At 37.4% G+C, this 19,396-nt stretch overlaps 1 protein-coding gene across 9 annotated transcripts in view; it reads right to left on the bottom strand.

The window, feature by feature from the left end:
* Positions 1–19,396, bottom strand: part of LTBP1 (latent transforming growth factor beta binding protein 1) — a 184,451-nt gene that overhangs the window by 132,493 nt on the left and 32,562 nt on the right. For all 9 annotated transcript variants that reach the window (XM_012572450.5, XM_030268501.4, XM_030268499.4 and 6 more), the window contains one exon: positions 3,130–3,305. In XM_012572450.5, the coding sequence (XP_012427904.5) occupies positions 3,130–3,305 (176 nt within the window). The remainder of the gene's footprint in view (positions 1–3,129; positions 3,306–19,396) is intronic.

Genomic DNA, 19,396 nt, shown 5'->3' with positions numbered 1-19,396 from the left:
ACACAATGCCACTAAACACTAGCCCACAGACATCTCAGGCTGGACAATATAGCAACCAGGAGTGGACAGAGTGAAACTGAGAACTTCCTAGCCTCTTCCTGCTGTAATAAGCAGTTCTCACAATAGCTATGTTGAAAGGAGTTCCAAAAAGACTACATTTAGAATTTGTTTACTATCGTATCTATTTTAGACCAATAGAAACCACACAAAATTCCTTTAATTAATTTTCTTCAGCACTGCATTTATAAATCCAGGGATACAAGCACTGATATTTAGAGGATTCATGCTCAGATGACTAGTGGTTACTATTTAACAGTGCCATTAAGGGAGTAGTGGGAAATGTCTGGTAGATGTACCTGAATTACTAAATTATTAAAAAAATCTTCCTACTGTTTTATGCACTATCAGGTTGCAAATAGAATTATTCAAGACCACCCATTTTATATCACTGGATTGAAAGAATCTATAGAAGTCCAGAAAAATCAAAACCAACTGCAGCTACAGCTAGGGAAAAACGTTTATTCTATGGGGCACATTTTTCACAATTGCCAGTCTCTGGCACAGTGTTAATACTTTGAAGTAAAATGCATATAAATGCTCATAAAAACCCAATAGAATGAGTAGCTTTGCACTCCATGTTAATTGATAGCTATGAACTCTTGGGCCATGCTACCAAGTATTACCTGGCTACTATTTCTTCTCATCTTTAAAAAACACTTGATTTAATGTTACCACAAATAAAAAAGTTATGAAGCATTCAGTACTAACTTTTTGGCTTTTGCTTTTTAATAAAATCATTACATTTTCCCCCTCTTCCTTTTCAAGTATCTCCACATGGCCATTACCAATTCCTGTGCTCAATGAAGTAAGAGGCTGTCCCGTTAAATAAAATTATACATTTAAAAGAAATAGCAAAACACCATGAGATCATCAGCCACTCTCATAAATGAACCAGACAATGAACATCATTAGCATGAGCTAATTCAGAGTCCATCTCCGGTCAATATATTTGTGGTTATCACAGAACACCTGACACGAAGATTCACATCCTAATCTTACCTCACTGTAGTTAATTCAAACATCCCTAACATTAAAATATTGACAGCTGGAATTTAGAACTCAATTTTTATGAAAACAAGCAGTCTTCAATTTCATCCCAGCACCTCCAGAAACCAGAAATCCCAAACAGATCTGGCTGGCCAAGTTCTAGGACTCCTGTTCAGCCCAGCAATAAACAATCCTAGACTCTAACAACATACAGCTTGAACTGCACTCTGTACTGGCAGATATCTAAATTGCTTCATCAGAAGTTGCTGTCACCAACTTCCACCTCACAGATGTAGAAAACAGGTGAAAAAGGCAATGGGACTGTGTTTTTAAGCTGACAGAGAGCTCAGAATCAGAAATTTTGACACCATCCAAATAGCTTGCATTTTACCTCTGAGTCAACACTTAAGTCATGGCTAACCTTATCAGGCCATAGAAACTCTTTTTACTACTTGTCCTCTGGCTGTTTAAGGACTCTTAAGCTTTTCAATAAAGCTAGAATGTTTTACTAATGCACTGCTCAATAAGGGGCTTCATAGAATTTGATAAAAAATACTCCTGTTTTCAACTCCTGTTTTCCTTCTCCTAGTCATGTCTTTCAGAGCACTGTAAGTAACAGTGGGGCTCAAATTAGCCAGAAAGAGTCAGAAGAATTGGCTCCCTTGTCTTAAAGCTGCATAGAGTCATCTCCTTATGATATCATAGAAGAAGAAAAAAAAAAACCTCACAAAATTCATCAATTTAGTGGCAGCTTGATACTTGTGAGTACTGGGTGTACTGAAGGTAGACTAGAATAGAATAAATAGCCTGGAAAAGGGAACCAAAAGGAAAGATTCTTTTTTGTCAGAATACAACCTAGCACAGTCACTCCAAATACTGGTGAACTATAAACCTGGAATTTGTAAACTCTTTTACTAGTAAGAGTCATAAGAGATGGTCACAATCCAGTCCCGGTGGCCATTAATATTTTATTTGAAGGAAAACAACTGCTGACTGGGAAAAAAAGCAGTATTATCTTATTTACAAAAGAGACTACTGTTTGACGTTGATAGTGTGACTAAAAAAATAAATCAATCTTTCTGAAACTTCTAAGAAAGGGAGATAGTGCTTCGCAAGAAGTATACTTCACCACTCTGAAAACGTTAATTGAAAGACCTCCAGCTGCCCACTGTTCTTCCCATTAGAGCCAATAGTTTCATTTACCATCAACAAACTTATACTTGAAGAAAAGGAAGGAAGGAGTTGTATTTACGTGTAAATGGACAGACAATAAAGATGTGCAATGCAGAAATGCAAATATACACAAAGGAATTCTAGTTAAAGATTTAGAAGGAAAGGCTCTTCCCTATAACCTCAGCAGAACATAATTCTTTGTGCTATAGCTAAGGAAGTCTGTCAGGAGACTGCAAGTACCTTAAGGTCTCAATGTTAATCAGTCGATTATTCAGCTGCAGGAACTTTTCTCCAAATCAAGCCAGCAGACGTTCTGTAATACCTAACCCATAATTCATCAAGCTCTAAATCTCCTAAGCCAAAACCTGTCCTCAACCTCTGCACACAATGCGGCATGAGCCAAGGCCACAGGCTGGGCACCTACACAATCTTTTTTTTATAAATATGAAACAAAAACTCTCACGCAGCTCCATACTGTGCAGAAGTTCATAAACACATAATAAATTATAGAGAAAATTAGTCACCAATGAAACCACAGTCCTGAACTCCAGCTTTCCAAAAAGGTATCCATCATACTGACACTGACTATACTCATAGATGTGCCTATTCTAGCAAAGCATTCATAAAGCACCCTTTTCTGAAGAAAAACTATTATCTAGAAATAACATGATACATTTTCCACAGTGAATCAGGTTCAGTTTTTTTTCTCATCCAGGAAATCTGTTTTGTTTCTCCACAAAATGCCGAATATTGAACCATTTGCTAATCTAAGAATTCTCAGGTATAGTTGTTTTGATCTTTCTGTGTCTTCAAGTGTTACTGCAGAAAATGTCAAGATCTTAAAAAAATCAGGGAGTGGGGGCTTTGTGGGGGGAGAGAAGGCAGTATGCTTTTTGTACTTGTACTCACATCGCAAAGGTGATGCAGCTTGATCCTGGCCCAGTCTCAGTGGTAATGAGCCCTCAGTGGACTGCTCTCCTGAAATCACCTTTTTTACTGGATAATATTTGGGCTTAATCACATATTCCTGTGTTTGGCCATGATGAAGATTCATCATTAATGTCTGAGATGAAAGGGGTATCATCCTGTTTTGGAAAGAGATAGAAAAGACAGAACAATGTAAGAATTAATAAATTAGACTTAGAAATTACTTGTAAAGAATTGAAGACAAATTCAACTGTACTCCAAATTCTCAAAATGCAGTTTGGGAAACCTGGTACCTTACAAGTAAGCATCTAATTTTCCAAGCATTTAGCACCCTCATTGTCTTGTCAGCTCAAACGCCTAAGAAAGAAAGACTACAGGAATTATCTAACTTTTATTTTTTTGACATGGCAAGATAATTATCATGGACAGCTCAGAAAACAGGGATGAACAGGGAAAAGCCCTGATCAAAATGAAAAGCAGCACAAATTTGTTAACACACAGAGCTTTCCAGGCTGGTCAGAGAATCAGTGAGACATGCAAACCTTATTCCATTTCTTACAACTCTCATTCCATACAAGGTATATTAAGTAGAACCTAAACCCTTCCCCTTCTGTTCCCAGAAATCATTTCCCTCTTCACCATACCCCTCTAGCAAAAGAGCAAAGCACTGCTCCTCTTCCCCTTTTTCAGACTGCTTCCCACCTAATCACAAGGTTTGTGTCCCAGAGTCACATTGCTTTGCCCACCCACTTTGTCTTTGCCGACACTATTGAACATCTCTGACAAATGTCCCATAACCACAAGTGTCCCATAACCACATGGCCTCCCTTAACAACAAAGCCATTTTCCTTTCCTGCTGAACAAGAAGATTCCTTCAAGCTCAGGATTCTCTCACTGTTAATCCTGACTCATATGTTTAGATTCCTCCCTATGACCTTAGCTTGTCACTGCACGACGCCTTACCAACTTTCCATAACAATTCCCTCCTCTCCCTGTCAAAAAGCCCATGGTTATTTAGCAACCATCAGCAGTAGGAATAATTTCTTCACTAACAAACTGGCCTTCACTCTTCCAGCAATTTGTAAGGCAGCAGATTGGCCAGCTCTTAGCCACATGCAGTGAAACTGCAAGCTGCTTTGGGGCCCCAAGGCTGAAGAATCCCACCACCTAGCAAGTAATAACACACTTTCAAAGTAACAACCTTACTAATAACACACCTTCAAAGAGCCATAGCTAGTGGAGACAAGACACTCCTTGGAGAGTAGAATCAATTACTAACCTAGTAACAGTGGCAATCAGGACTACATAGTCCTTTGCTCAAATAAAGGCATACAGAGTGGGATGCTGTAAGCCTCCTTTACTTCATTCTCTGCTGAGGATCTGTAACTAGTTTGGTCTTCAAAAATGGAAGAAATGGGGAAAAAAGTTATGAGATTTGAAACCACCATCTGTCAGAGCCACAGTTCTGCAGGGTAAATAACTATCCTCTGAGAATAAGTCATGAACCCTATATTAAAAAGGACAGCTGGGCAGCACTTCCCCACAGAGGTGAGACTGCAGAGTTTCAGCTAAGAACTTAGATGACTACTGCATTGTTTTCTGACATGTGGAGTCTAAGCCAGCCCCTATCTCCAAAGCAATGCCTAACTCCTTGGTCATGTCATTCAAGATTCTTGCTAACTGCTGTAGCCAATGGATTTGTGGTTAGAACAAACAATGGGGTTTTGTTCTACACAGATGCTCTTTTTCTCAAACTGATCCAAATTAACAAGAGCATTCATTAATAGTGACATTCTAAGCCTCCTATGTAGAACAGAAACAAAACTGCTCAGGCTGTCTCCAAGTCAATATTTCTAATACAGTACTTACACAGTCTCATTACATTCACTAGAAGTCCTTTTGCCAGAATAAGAGAAAATACTGTATTTTCTATGTTGTCTTTAGGGCTTCTACCAGTAGATCAAAAGAGAGCCTTCACTGCTATTGAAGGTCAGGCTTGGAATTCAAAACAGTCTGATAAGAAGTACGACCGGGAAACCCTCAGCCTGAGATAAAGCTAAAGTCGTTGCCTTCAGTACTGCTTACATATGAATTTCATTTCTTTGAAGAATCACTGCAATCACTCCTGTACAACCTCTTTTTCCCTAATGGATCCCATTTGATGCCTACACATAAGGACATCCATTTCTGGTTTTACACACAGAAGAGTGTCTATACTGAGTGTAGAAGCAGGACTTGACAGCAGAGATCAAAATACTAGATACAGACACTGTCATTTAAGTGGTTGAGCATTTTCCTTCAAGGTTATAATCAGTTGTAAAGCATTACAGAATCCCAGAATGGTTAATGTTGGAAGGGACCATTGGTGGGGTCAACTTCTGTTCAAGCAAGGTCTTCCTTATGATCTCTGATTAGCAGTCCCCTAAATACGTTTGCTGCCCTCTCCTCAAACCCGCACCCAGAGCTCCCCATCTCTCTTGTCCTGAGGAGTCCAGAACCAAACTCAGCACTCCAGATGTGCCTCACCAGGGCAGGGTAGAGGGGCAGGATCACCTCCCTTGAGCTGCTGGCAATGCCCTTCCTAATGCACCCAGGATTCCATTGGCCTTCTTGGCCACAAGGACACACTGCTGGCTCATGGATGGCTTGTTGCTCACTAGGACCCCCAGGTCCTTCTCCACAGAGCTGCTTTCCAGCAGGTCAGCCCCCAGCCTGTGCTGGTACAGGACCCTTCATTTGCCTTTAACTTCAGAAAGGATGGGCAGTTCTTCTCTGCCCATCCTCTAGCCTGCCAGAATCCTTCTGCACAGCACTCTAGGGTATCAGCCAGAGATATCTTCCCAATTTTGTGTCATCGGTGAACTTGCTGAGGAGGCATCTACCCCTTCATCCAACTCACTGATGAATGAGTGAACAATATGGAACCTGGTCAAGTCTTCTTCCATTCAGCCATTTCTCAAACCACCTCACTGTCTGCTCCTCCAGTCTGCACCTCCCAAGTTTGCCTATGAGGATGTTGTGAGAGACAGTGTTGAAGGGCTTGGTAAAGTCCAGGAAGAAAACATTCACTCCTCTCCCCTCATCCATCCAGGTAGTTTTGTCACTGTAGAAGACAATTGGGTTGGTTGAGCAAGATTTATCTTTAGAGAATCCATGCTGACTATTCCTGCTCACTTTCTGGTCTTCCACACATTTAAAGATGGCCTCCAGAACAAGGCACTCCATTACATTTCCAGAGACTGAGGTGAGACAGTAGTTACCTGGGCACTCCTTCTTGCCCTTTTTGAAGGTGGGGGTGACATTTGCTTTCCTCTAGTCCTCAAGCACCACTTCTGACTACTATGACCTTTCAAAGATGACGATGAGTGGCTAGCTATAATGTCTGCCATCTCTCTCAGCCCTCATGGATGCATCCCATCATGGCCCATGGACTTGTGGATGTTAAGTTTGCCTAGGTGATCTCTAACCCAAGCCTCCTTGATGAAGCAGAAGTCTTCCTTCCACCATTCCTTTAAGGTCTGGTCTTGTCAGTGAAGACTCATGGAGAGAAGGCATTCAGGAATTCTGCCTTCTTTGTATTCTCTGTTACCAGAGTCCCCACTTCATTCAAAAACAGGCTCACATTTTCCTTAAGTTTCTATTTGTTATTCATGTATTTTCTTCCTGTACTTGATATTCTTGGCCAGGCTTTTAATTCCAGATGGGCCTCAGCCTTCCTTGTTGCACTTCTGCATAGTCTGACAACACCTCTATTTATGCTTCAAGTGTTCTGTCCCTGCTTCCTTCTCCTGTGTATCTCTCATTTGTGCTGGGGTATTGACAGGGGTTACATATTCATCCATGCAGGTCTCTTGCCCACTTTGCTCAATTTCTTGCTCATCAGGATGCACCATTTTTGAGTCCGAAAAAAAAAAATCCTTAAATATTGACCAGTTGTTGGAAGGATCCAACTGTCTTGGATCTTTCTTCCCTGAAGGCACATTCCAATGATATTTGTCCAAAAAAAGTCCGTGAATAGGCTAAAGTTAACTCTCTGGAGTTGTAATTAAGATTACAACTCTCAGGGTTGCAATCTTAATTGCTGCCCCACTTTCTTGACGTAAGATACTGAGCCCCACCATGTCCTGGTCACTGTAGCCAAGGCTGCCCCAATCTTCACGTGTTCAACAAGGCCTTCCTTGTTTCTTCATATTAGGTCCTTTTATTTTTATTTACCCTTCATCTTGCCACATATCCAGCCACACTGAAGCCCAACTGTCAGCCTACTAAACTCCATCATAACACTTGAAAAAAAATTACAAATAATTTTTAAAATGCAAACACACCATACCACACCGAAAACATGAATGCCATATGTTGGAGGCTGAAAGCTTAACCACTACACTAGAATTTACAAAAGTTGCCTCTTCCTTCCTTCTCAGGTATTATAATTTTCTTCCTTAACTTAGTTTGTGTTAAATATTAATGTTAATAAATTATTGCTAAGACAGCTTTGTTTTCTAAGAGTGGCTTACTCAGTACTACACAGGAAAGCTGTAAACTTTATCAATCAAATTCTTTAAAAGGAAACACTTCCTCATGATGTGCAAGTTGGTAAATTTTTGTTTCAATGCAGACTAAACCACCTAATCTAAATCACCAAGTTATCTGCTTACAATAATCACACAAAACCAAAGTTAAGACTTGTCTAGGCCCTTTTTGTTAAACATTATGCTCAGCTTTGATTATCTTGGTATATAACTGACATTAACTTAATAAACTTGACAAAAACTTTCCATTGCTCAAGTGTACACCAGGCAAACAAACAAATGTCTAACTTCACCTTCAACAAACAAACAATATGATAAATACTAATACAGTTACAAGAGCACTACAGAGGAAGAAGAAACATTTTCAGCTAACAATCATGCAAAAGAAAGCTCTCTTGCTTGATAAGCCAGAGAAAGAATGTGATGTATCAGAATAACTCTAGCAAGCAGAAATAAGAGCGACAACATTTGGCATGAAAAGTACTGTCTAGACTAAACTAAGACAAATCTCACTCAGGTTGCTTTCATTATTTTATTTACTGAAAGCCTGATGCTCCCATGCCTGGCTCCTAGCTAGCAACATTTCAGAAAATATGAAATGTTAACACTGCTGCTTCATGCAAACATACAAATTAATTCCTTCTTCATTATTTCCTCCCAAAGTCACAATGAAAAATCAAAAGGAGAAGAAAATTAGTATTTTCTAAAACTATGAGACAGTAAAGAAAATATACAGGCCAGTTCAAAAGAGATGGAAATAGAACTAACCCCCTACCATCCCGTAAATTATTAAAATTCAGTTGCTAGTTCAGCCTGACCTTTGCTAGCTCTTTCCTCCTTCCACTGCTTCTCTGATATATATATATATATATATATATATATATATACACATATATACATATATATATATATATATATATATATATTTAAGATACATGAAAAGGTTTAGCTTCCCAGGTGATGATGAACAGATGGGATTTCTCCAAAGCCCTTTACAATATCATACCCATCATTAATCAAAGATGGCCTATTTATTAAGTCCTACCAGTAACCAAACATGAAAGAGAAATATTCAGCTTTTCTTTATTTTCACCATTGCAAAAGATCTGCAAAAAAATTGATTTTATGTGCAAATATGTATTTTTAGGGTATATTTAAAAGTTCTGTCCCTGAAATACAGGGCAAACACTGCAAAACAACCACTGAGACCTGCTTGTCCTACAATAACAACCCTACAATGTTGCATTAATATCTTCTTTATAAACCTGCCTTGATTTACATCTTTACATTTTTTCCCCAGGCAAAATTTTGCAAAGACAATAGTTTGGATATGACTAAATAGCTTTCATAATACCATCAAGCTGTTAATTCCTACTCATTTTACCACCTTAAAGAGTTAGAATATTATAATAGAAAAAATATCTTACTTGATTACAATCAAATACAACAAATTTTAGTAAAGATATTCAACCTACACCAAGATAAAAGGGGTAAAAAGGAATTCAAAGTTGTTTATAAAGGTTCACACAGAAATGTGAAACATTAACTTTTATCCACATGTACCAGTTTTGCCCCTCTTATATGTAATTTCTGTGGTAAAAGCCTTGTCCAAGATACTTTCAGGGATCATCTAACTCCTAAGTGATTGCTCATAAAGCTAGCCTTGTATTTGCAGGCTCAACTGAATTGTTCATTGGTTGGATCCCATTTGCCAGCATAACCTGGTGTAAGCTCTGTGAAACAAAACTCTCTGAAAAGAGCCCAACTATGACTTCATTTTTCACATACAACACAAACTGAAATGTGTAGATAACAAACATTCTCCCAGGTCTCTAAAGAAATATGCTGAGTTTTCCAGAATCACAAGCAATGCTTGATTTCCTAGATGTCAAAAAACACAAAGAGCTCTTAAGGCAAGAGAAATGTAGCTGTTGGTTAAATATTCAGATGCAGAACAACAGTAGAGATGTTAGATCGCACAAGTTGATGGAAGCTACAGATCTTGCAAGTTATGCAACAGCAGGCAAGCACTCCTCATGTAATACAGCATTCAAAGATTAAAGTTGAAGAATATTCCTTCTGTAAAAACTTAAACTATAAATGGCAATTCTATCAGTAAAAAAGAAAGGCAATGTTTGCCTACTGCATTTTTTCATTGAAAGAGGTATAAAAAATTGCCCCATCCTATTCCCAAAGTGCCATCAAGATACAAGTGACGCCAGTTTTTAAAAATCTTCTTATAGCATTGAGTCTTAAGTATCCTAAACCACCATAAAAGAGTTTGCATGAAGGCTAGAAAAGCCTGAGACAATGATGAGCACAAAACCAGCTGAGTCTGTCTCACAGTAATAGCAATTCACAAACTTCCCTTTTTACCACTCGCCAAAGGAACAACTAGGAGTCACAAATTATTTGTTACCTCATGCATACTTTCACTAACACTTAACCACTGAAGACTTCACTAATCCAGATGAATTAATTTGACATCTGGATTATTCTGTATAGATTTCCAGCCATACACGTATCTTCAACTTTCCAGACACCTCTTATCAGTAAAGTTCAAGGAGCCAAAACAGAAAAAAACTCCACAACAGAAAACCTACATGCCAACTTGTTCTTGTTACTCTGCTTTTATTGGTTAACTCTTCATTTTGAGTTTTTTTGTTGTAATTTTCCAGGATGCTACATTGATAATCCTATAGTCAGCTAAGATATCTTTTCACTATCAAACTCAGCTTTTAAAAGAGTGGCTGCTAATGTCACCAACACCTGCAGTAAGAAATTGCTCTTAAAGCATCCACTATGTTGCAGCACCGGGTCAAGATGAAATTTGCTAATTAGCAGCAGACTTACTTAACCACAGCACTCTGTCAGTTCAATAACTGCCTTCTGTAAATTCAACTATGTTTTTCCCTTTCCTGTTTCACATTATATTTTCTGCAGAAAAATTGCTTTTGTTTCCATAGTACTAGTGGCATCTTACACTGACACTGTGTAAAAAAAAATTACTTGGATCAAGACATATTAACTAGTGATAATTTCTAATCTGTCAACTCATGAGACAGACTTTGGTATTAGAAGAGCATGTTGAAATGCCAACTAAAAATAGAAACAAACTCCCACAATGGATGTTATATGATAAAGGCAAGTGAGCACAGTTGCTGTGAAGAAAAACCACGCATCATTAATCTACTCAAATTCTGGGGCATGCTAAACAAGAGACAAAGGAGACAAAGAATCCAGTAGGTTGATGTAATTTATTTGAAATTTGAATAGAACTTTGAAAATTTATATTACAAGAGACTACTAAGAAAGATTATTAAGCGGTGCTGTAAGCTTAAAATGGGCAAATATATGGAACATAACAGATTTATTTTCTTGAATATATAGTAATTATAATATTTCCTTTCGAAGTTTATTAACATATACATGGTTTGATAATACCTCAATCCAGGTTAATAACTTAAAACTGTATACAATTTTGTTACAGTAGTTCAGAAAAACCTCAATTATTATTTTGTCTTCCAGACTAGCAATTATATTCACACAAGATAAATGCTCTCTGGGAATACACTTATATCTTTGTCTGAATTAAGCAGAAATCTCTCATTTAGGAATATAATACCAAAATAGAAGTAAAAATGCTAGTAAAGAGCTGAAAACCTTGGCCTGTCTTTCATATTCTGACAGATTAATTAATGATTACGAAAAACATAAATGCAAAGAGCAAATAACTACCCCATCAAGTTTTTGCAAAGATGCAGATGGATTAGAAAAAAATGTTTTCTCATTACTGCTTGTTATGCCTAGAAAATATTTTAGAAGTATGATCTTGCTAGTATAAACCAAGTTTCTCAGAAGGAGTCAGATATAAAGGAATACATCATAGGTTTATAACCTTTTCATAAACTAGATCTATGTACAAGTAGGCAAATATACAAACCCCACAAGGCAAATATACAAATCCTTATGCTTAAGGATATCAGTTTCCTAACATCATAAAGACAATTAATGATGGCTAGACAAGAAGAGATGAAGATTCTGAGTACCTCGACTGCAGAGGAAATTGAGTACCGATGAACAGGACAGTGTGCATCAGAAACAACCAGCACGTGTCACACACATAAATGACATCTATGATGACTGCAGCCAAACAACCAAGAGACTCTTTCATCAGCCCAAAGTTTCCAGTGTACTAAATTGGATCAAAAGAGAAAACTCAAAGCATTACTGAGGTGCAAAGAGCTGAGGCAGAATAACAAGGAAGGCTTTTATTCACAAAGCTAAGAGCGTCCAGAAAGTGCACAGGCAGGGAAAAGCCTGACTGCAATTCCAGAGAAAATTCTTTAGGGAATACATGAGAGAAAGACACAAAATAACCCTAATTAAAAATTAATGGCAGTAAGTTCTAGACTAAAAAAAGAAATACTTTTTCCACATAATGCATAATCAGAACTGTGACAAGATATAATTGATCACTATTGCTTTCAAGAGTTCCAGTGTAATGGTTGATGAGAAAACCTCAAATTTGATTGAGATCACAGAAAAAAAAAGTCAGAAATCCTTATGCTTAAGGATATCAGTTTCCTAACATCATAAAAAATGTAAACAGACCTTACTTTCCGCCTGCTAAAGAAGTGCTAAGTGTGCAAGTAGGGGCACTTTATCCCTCTGTAATACATACTGATTTCTTACATAAGCAACTACTAGCAGATGTATACAATACTGACTTTGCCCAAGTCCTATACACAAGAAGTGCTCATAGGAGAACAAATTATGTCTGCATGTTTGAGAGGGAAAATGGTCACTGCACATTAACAATCTTAACCGCATTTACTGAAGGCTTTCTAAATTTACTTGACAAGAAGTATAATTTATGATGAGCAAGCCTTGAGAATTTCAAGACTAAATCCAGACTCCATGTTCAATATGTGTATTCATCAGCAGAAGTTTTTTCTGGTATCTGAAATCAGCAGTAAGAAGTTCTGACAGACTGCACTGGCTACAGGATATGCTCCCTGAAACACCATAGGGGCTGCTCTTCCTAAGTTACACCACAAAATTTAGCAATCCTAAAGATGGAGGGTCAGAAAAAGCCCAAACCCCAAAGCTTACCCAAGTCCTCCACAGCAGTCACCTAAATTCAAGTGATGAAACAATGGCAAGCTTCCTACCACATCTGGGAAGTCTGGAAATGATGCACAACAAGAAGAGAAGTGCACGTTGTGCTGTACTCCAAAGGTTGAAAAGATTAATGATGAAAAGTTTTGGACATAGAAATAATATTTGCATTAGACCAAGAATACTTTTAACATCTAAGTTTTAAAATGTATAATTACTTTCTTAGCTGAACTAGATAAACAACTCATATGATCTATTTCTTCACCACAAAACTGAGCAATAAAGACATGTTAAGTCACCACCAAAATTGAATGCTTCCAGCTGTGCGCAGAACCAGAGAAAGAGGGGACAGCACCAAGCAGCTACACTTATCAACAGCCTAATTTTGGGGTAAAGGAACTTCCAAAACCTTGCAACATATATACACAAATATTTTGAACATAACATTATGTACACAGAAAAAGATTTTCTAATTAATTAGAAAGGATAGTAAACTTATGCAGGATCAGAGGGCAGCAACTTCCAAAATTGTTAGTGAATTGTAGTTTGTTGAATTTCAGCCAAATAATTAAAAATACACATATATGATGCATTATAACTCTGGGTTCATCATCATGTATTTTCAGATAAACAACATCCAGAGAAATATTGTTTGTGCCTACATCCTTTTTGTGTCAGTACAAGGTCCCTGATGTAAAAGGGTCACTTTAGTAGAGCTAAAGAACAGACTAAACGTAACAGAACTGATAAAGCATTTATTCACTGTCATGAACCAAGACATTTCTCTGCAGAGAGAACCTTGACTAAGAACCTTGACAACAGATTAACAAAAGTTAACATACTTTATTTATACTTCTATTAGAGATACCATTAAAAAAAATCAACTCTACCACAATGCTATTTATCAGCTTATCAAGCTTGTTTCATAATGAAGACCAGCTATGGTAAATTTTATCTACATGACTAATCACTTTAAGACTTAATCAGGAGCATTTTAGGAGTATTTCTGTATTGGCTTAGTGTCCCAACATCAGGAGAGATACAACATATTCCTTTTCATTTCCAACATTAAAGAAAAAGTAAGTTTAGTACATCAACAGTAGCTGTTGACGTACATAGACCACTGCAACATTTCATACAGCTAGCAAATCTAAAAACAGCATGCAAGGAATCTAGATTTAAAAATAGGCCAGTTTTCCTAATTTACTTGCTTAATTTAATACTGCCTTAAAAAGCCTGGTTGCTTGAAAACTGTCTTAAAATAATGATTCAGAAAGCAAACCTAGATAATATAAAGACAATAATATTTTTGTCTGAGAAGTGTTCTGTGAGAACCCCGGGATTCATGAACCCTGGTTCATGATTTTCAGCAACAATTACAGGGCTGAAAGTGAGTGTAGATTTCAATTCAGTAGTGCCTCACCACTCCCCCCCCCCCCCCCACTGTTAATGGGCCCAACAAATGCTATAATTATGATTACTATCATAATTATGCCCTAGATTTATTTCTAAAATAATTAGGTAAAAGGTAAGATTTTCTAGTGCATCGAGGTCAAGGACAAAAGTTAAACTGTATGAAATTCTCATTTTTCCTACCAACAGTGGTCTACTCAGCCATACAGATTGCTCCAGAGACAGAGAAATTTGCATAGAATAGGCACAATTTTTTCTTTTTCATTTCCCCATCTGTCAAAGATCTACATCACCATCTAATAAGAGATTGCAAATATTTTAACAATGAAAAGGTTAGTACACTGCTTGGTCCATACACAAAAGAAAACCAAACAGGTAAACTGGTCTTCATACAAGCTGTTTCCGCATACACTAGTATAAAATCCTGATTTCACTGAAGTCAACAGCAGAACTCTTATTTATTTCATTTCTGGCCATGATTTCATCGCAGGACTTGGTTAATTGTCAGAGACAGTTTTGCATCCCGGAACTTTAAACCCGTTCATGCTACATTCAGTGCTCTTTACTCTGCCTTGGAATGCCAAAGCAGATTCCTCGTGGTTCCTAACTCTAGTTCCTGAAACCCACATTTGTCACCCTGGAAGACAGTGAAATGCAAACAAACATAAAGGGCACTGTATCCCTGACTTCAGCCCATGATCAACAGGGATAGGGTATATGAAAGCAATCTAACTCATTATTATAAAAATAAGTCCACCTACAGTTCAAATTCAGCTTGCAAGAAAGCAGCTATGAAGCATTTCTAACATACGGCTGAACCAACAATGTCTGGAAGAACTTGGATCTCCTATTCCAAACCACTTGGCCTACTTAAAAAAAAAATAAAAATACTGTGACCAAAAGCCCAGACTGCATTCCAGAGGTCTAGGAATAGCTTGTTTTCCTATTTGCAGTTGGTAAATTTGAAGTCTGTGAGGCATTCCTGTGGTTTTTAAGGATGTCTCCAATTTCTCCCCAAAAATTCAGTTTTCTTTTTTCTCTACATGTAAAATTTTGATTTCCTTAGAATTACAGGCATTGTTATATGAAATATCTTTCAGAGTTATTTTTGAGAAAGTGTAATTCAATACATTCCTTCTTTCTGATACTGTCCCAGTCCTTAGTTTTGGTGCAATATACCGTATATTTATATACAACACCAGGGATGTATTTTAAGTTGCTGAAGCTTGAGACTTGCAGGTTTATGCTATACACAGGTATAACAGTAAACCACATTTGCCAATACTTCTTTTTCTCCCTGTTGCATAAGGGACAATTTTTAAGCATCAGCTGAATGCTGTCATTCCAACAAGTCTAAACTATAAAAAGGACATGTTATAAAGTGTTTGAAATTACATCCTTAGGGTTCAATTTAGAATCTTCTCCTCACATTCTTTTGATTTGTGTGCTTCATTATTGAAATTGTCTGCTAGAGTTCTTTTTCTATCCTCATTAATGAGTTCAAAGAAATACATGCTTGAACTCCTAAATATATTAAACTTAATTTAAATTATCTTTAAACATCCAGTGACTGCTTAGCAAACCAGAAAAAGCAGACTGCACTTCTGGAAAGAGTACACTATTTAGCTAGGGAACTGCATGCATAATGAATCACAAAATAAACACATCTAATTAAAGAATACCATCAATATATATTTCATATAATTTCAATTTTTAAAGCAGTTTATTCATCACAGTAACATAGAAACAAAAATAAATTCAAAAACTGAAAGTAGCTATTTCTTAATTATTTGTTTTAAATGTTTGCGTGACATACTGTTTATGCTTTTTATTTTCTAGGGGGGAAAATAAAAGAAAAAAGCAAACAATTATGCACCTTTCACAAAGAAACAATTCAGATGTACTATTCACCTCTAGAAACTAATTTGTTTATGGTATAATTTGCAAGAGCATGTGTTATAATTAAGTTTATTAACTTGAAAAATTTAAATATAGCATTACCCTCTAGAATTCTGAAAATTAAAACTTAGTTTCAATGGAACTGAAAAAACCATCCTTTATTTGGCCATATTTTGGGCTCCATAGCAAAGGATAAAATTATTCTGTTACTCAAAGAGGCATCCTCATTATAAACCAGATCAGAATTTGTATTTTCAAATAGGATGATTGCTTCCTGCCAAAACAAATAGAAAACTCACTTTTCAAAATATTTGCATAGACTAATATATGTTGACTCACTAAACTGATGAAACAACCTTATGAACATACTAAGACAGACAACCTGCAAACAAAATCTACCGAGATGGTAGGAATATAAATAAATTAGAACCATCTCAGGATCACTGATAATAGGCTGTATTTTGGAAACATTCTGTGGTGCCAGCTGGTTTGTGAATTACATAAGCTCAGCAGCCTGGCTGAACTTGTTCCTCTGAATTTCTGGAAACTGGCATTTCTGCCAAAGAGACATGTTGGTTCTGCATGAGGCAAATTCACCTCTACCTTGCTAAAGCAACCAGGATGTCAGAAAAATCTGGATTGTACTATGAAACCGACATTACACATTCCCAGGCCACTTCACTAATTTGAATCACGATGATACTGAGCACATTCTTCCTGTTTCCAGCACTTGAATGTTCCTGTAACTGACTGATATTTCTCAACACTTTGAGTTTTTTGGCAGTACTTACTGCTCAGTGCTATTTTTGGAAACTCCTGCAATAAATACCATAGGCACCTACTCTTATACATAATTTAATGATGAAAAAAAGTAGCTGTTTGGAATCCATGGGCTTAACACACTACTTTTGAACAAAGAGTGAAAGATGGAGCGGTTGCTACTTATCTCCAGTACTTTAAACTCAGTATTTGAACTCAGCTTATTCAAATGCCTTCTTTCTCCCAGCTGATCACATCCATAACCAATGAGCAAACACTCTCAGGAGGCCGGAATGATGAAGGCCCTGGCTCTGCCCTTCCAGCTCACTAGAAGTGACCCAAGTCCTGCGCTCCCTCCTGCAGCCTGTCACATAGAGATTGGCTCTTGTCTGAGGTGGGACATGGCTGAATCACCCACAGGCACTTCTCAAACCTGCAGCTTGGGGAGATGCCTAGAAATGGATTGCTGCAAGACCCCCACTTCCTTCCAGCCATGGGGAGGTACCAGAAGCATCCTGCACACAGAGATGGCATACCTAACCACCCTGCTCAGGATAATGATAGGTGACTACTGATTCTGTTAGGTAGGCAGCTGACAATCCTCTGCGGCCAGTATCAGCCTCACAACAGAACAAAATGGGACTGGGGGCTGGAAATTAAACACAAGGTTGGGAGCGGGGAAAAAGGCAAAAAGTTCCACACAGGAGACACAATATACCACTGCTATTTGGCTTTGGATTTTCATAAGCAGAGCTGTCTTGCTGACCTTTTGTAATTTTTAGAGCCTGCTGCTTCTTAGCTTATAAGAAGTTTTATCTCAATACACAGAGTTCTACATATATGGAAATAGAAACTGTTAGAGTCTTGTTTTCATAATTAAAGCAATCTAGTTACAGCAAAATATCTCCTGTGCATACTTGTTATCAAAGAGCAGCTTTTTTCATTCAGCTTGAATCTTGATACAGCACAAATATACTTAACAATTAGCCAAGAAATATCCCAATTATCTTCCTTTACAGAAATGAAGATAAAATGCACCAAGCACCTGAAAAAATATCCGATTTAAAACTACAGGACACACAGCAATTTCCTGCTATAATTAATCAGCTGGATGTTGAGAGTATTTTGATTTTCGAAGTACCCTTAAATTTGTTTGTGCTTTCTATTCTGTAACTCACACCACAAGTTGCTGTAATTCTTACAAGTTGCTCTTGTTCTGTACTATATGAATCTCTGCAGTTTCCCAGTTCTGAGTGCTATATTAATAGCTGTGAAATAACACACAACAGTAAAAAGAACAGTATTTTATAACAACATACCAAAGGGTAAAATTTGGGCTGTACTTCTAGCCATAACTACTTTTCCTGCCTAGTGTAGTTAACAACTTCAGTCCTTAACTACAGCTTCTGTGAATGCCAAAACATTCTGTACGAGTCTGACACACAGAGTACTGCATGCAAACTGCAATTATTTAATTTTACTAAATTATAAAACAATTTCAAAAACAAATTACAATAAATATAGTGCACAACAAATGCAACTGATTTAAACTATGTAGGATATTGGGGGTTTCTGGTTTAATTTGATTTTTCCCCCAATAACATAGGAGGGGATGGGAGAAAGAGAAGCAGAAGGGATCAGAAAAGCCAAGGGCTGACATTTGAATTTTACGATAGAGGCACTACTACTTCAATTCTCTCCAACAAGTTTGACAATTAAAATTAATTTTTTTTCAGAAGACAACCACTGTAATTCATAATGTAACTGAATCTAAAACTATTTATGTGAATTTTGTAACCCCAGTCAAAAGCAGCTATGGTTCCTCATAGCACATGTTTAAGAGCAGAGCACAAATAATAGTTCTGGAAGCATGTGTCAAGCATGCTAAAAGTTGACAAGCCTTTTCTAACAAAACTACCATGTTAAAAAGATTTTAAGAATACAGGCATACCATTTTCTATATAGTTAGGAAAGCTAATAAATCTGTATTGAATGACTGTAACTGCATTATACTCTATGTACCTCTCAAGGTCTGGGTATTGAGGTGACCCTGAGAGTGTAAAAGTCCTTGTTTCCCAGCCTGCACAGCCAAAGAAGTCTGAATGTGTAGGACTGCCTTCTCAAGATTATTTTTTCTTATCTATAACATTCTTTCTCTGACTGCTGAGCTCTGTCTAGCAAGTCAGCCATGGCATTCTGTCTGCCCTCCAGGGTGGCATTTACATTTTATACCAAAAGCTATGTGTAGTATGTTTACAATAATGTGTCAATATCTATCATTTATGTTAGACAGTGTGCCTCTACCTTAAACCAATAGAAAAGTGTCACCATCACACCAAGACATGGAGGACAAGAAGAAGGAGAAGAGGGTCAGGACACGCCCAAATCCCTCCATCTTGTCTCCTTGGACCCCATTCTAAAAAGCCCCAAAATTCTACTTTTTCACCCTGTGTTAATTCAACTACCACATTACTCAAACCCTTGTGGCTTGTAATTCCTCACACAAAGTTGGCAATTTTTTCCACAGG

The sequence above is a fragment of the Taeniopygia guttata genome, chromosome 3 (assembly GCF_048771995.1).
Source record: "Taeniopygia guttata chromosome 3, bTaeGut7.mat, whole genome shotgun sequence".
NCBI lineage: Eukaryota > Metazoa > Chordata > Aves > Passeriformes > Estrildidae > Taeniopygia > Taeniopygia guttata.
This window is presented reverse-complemented; position numbering and strand designations above follow the sequence as displayed.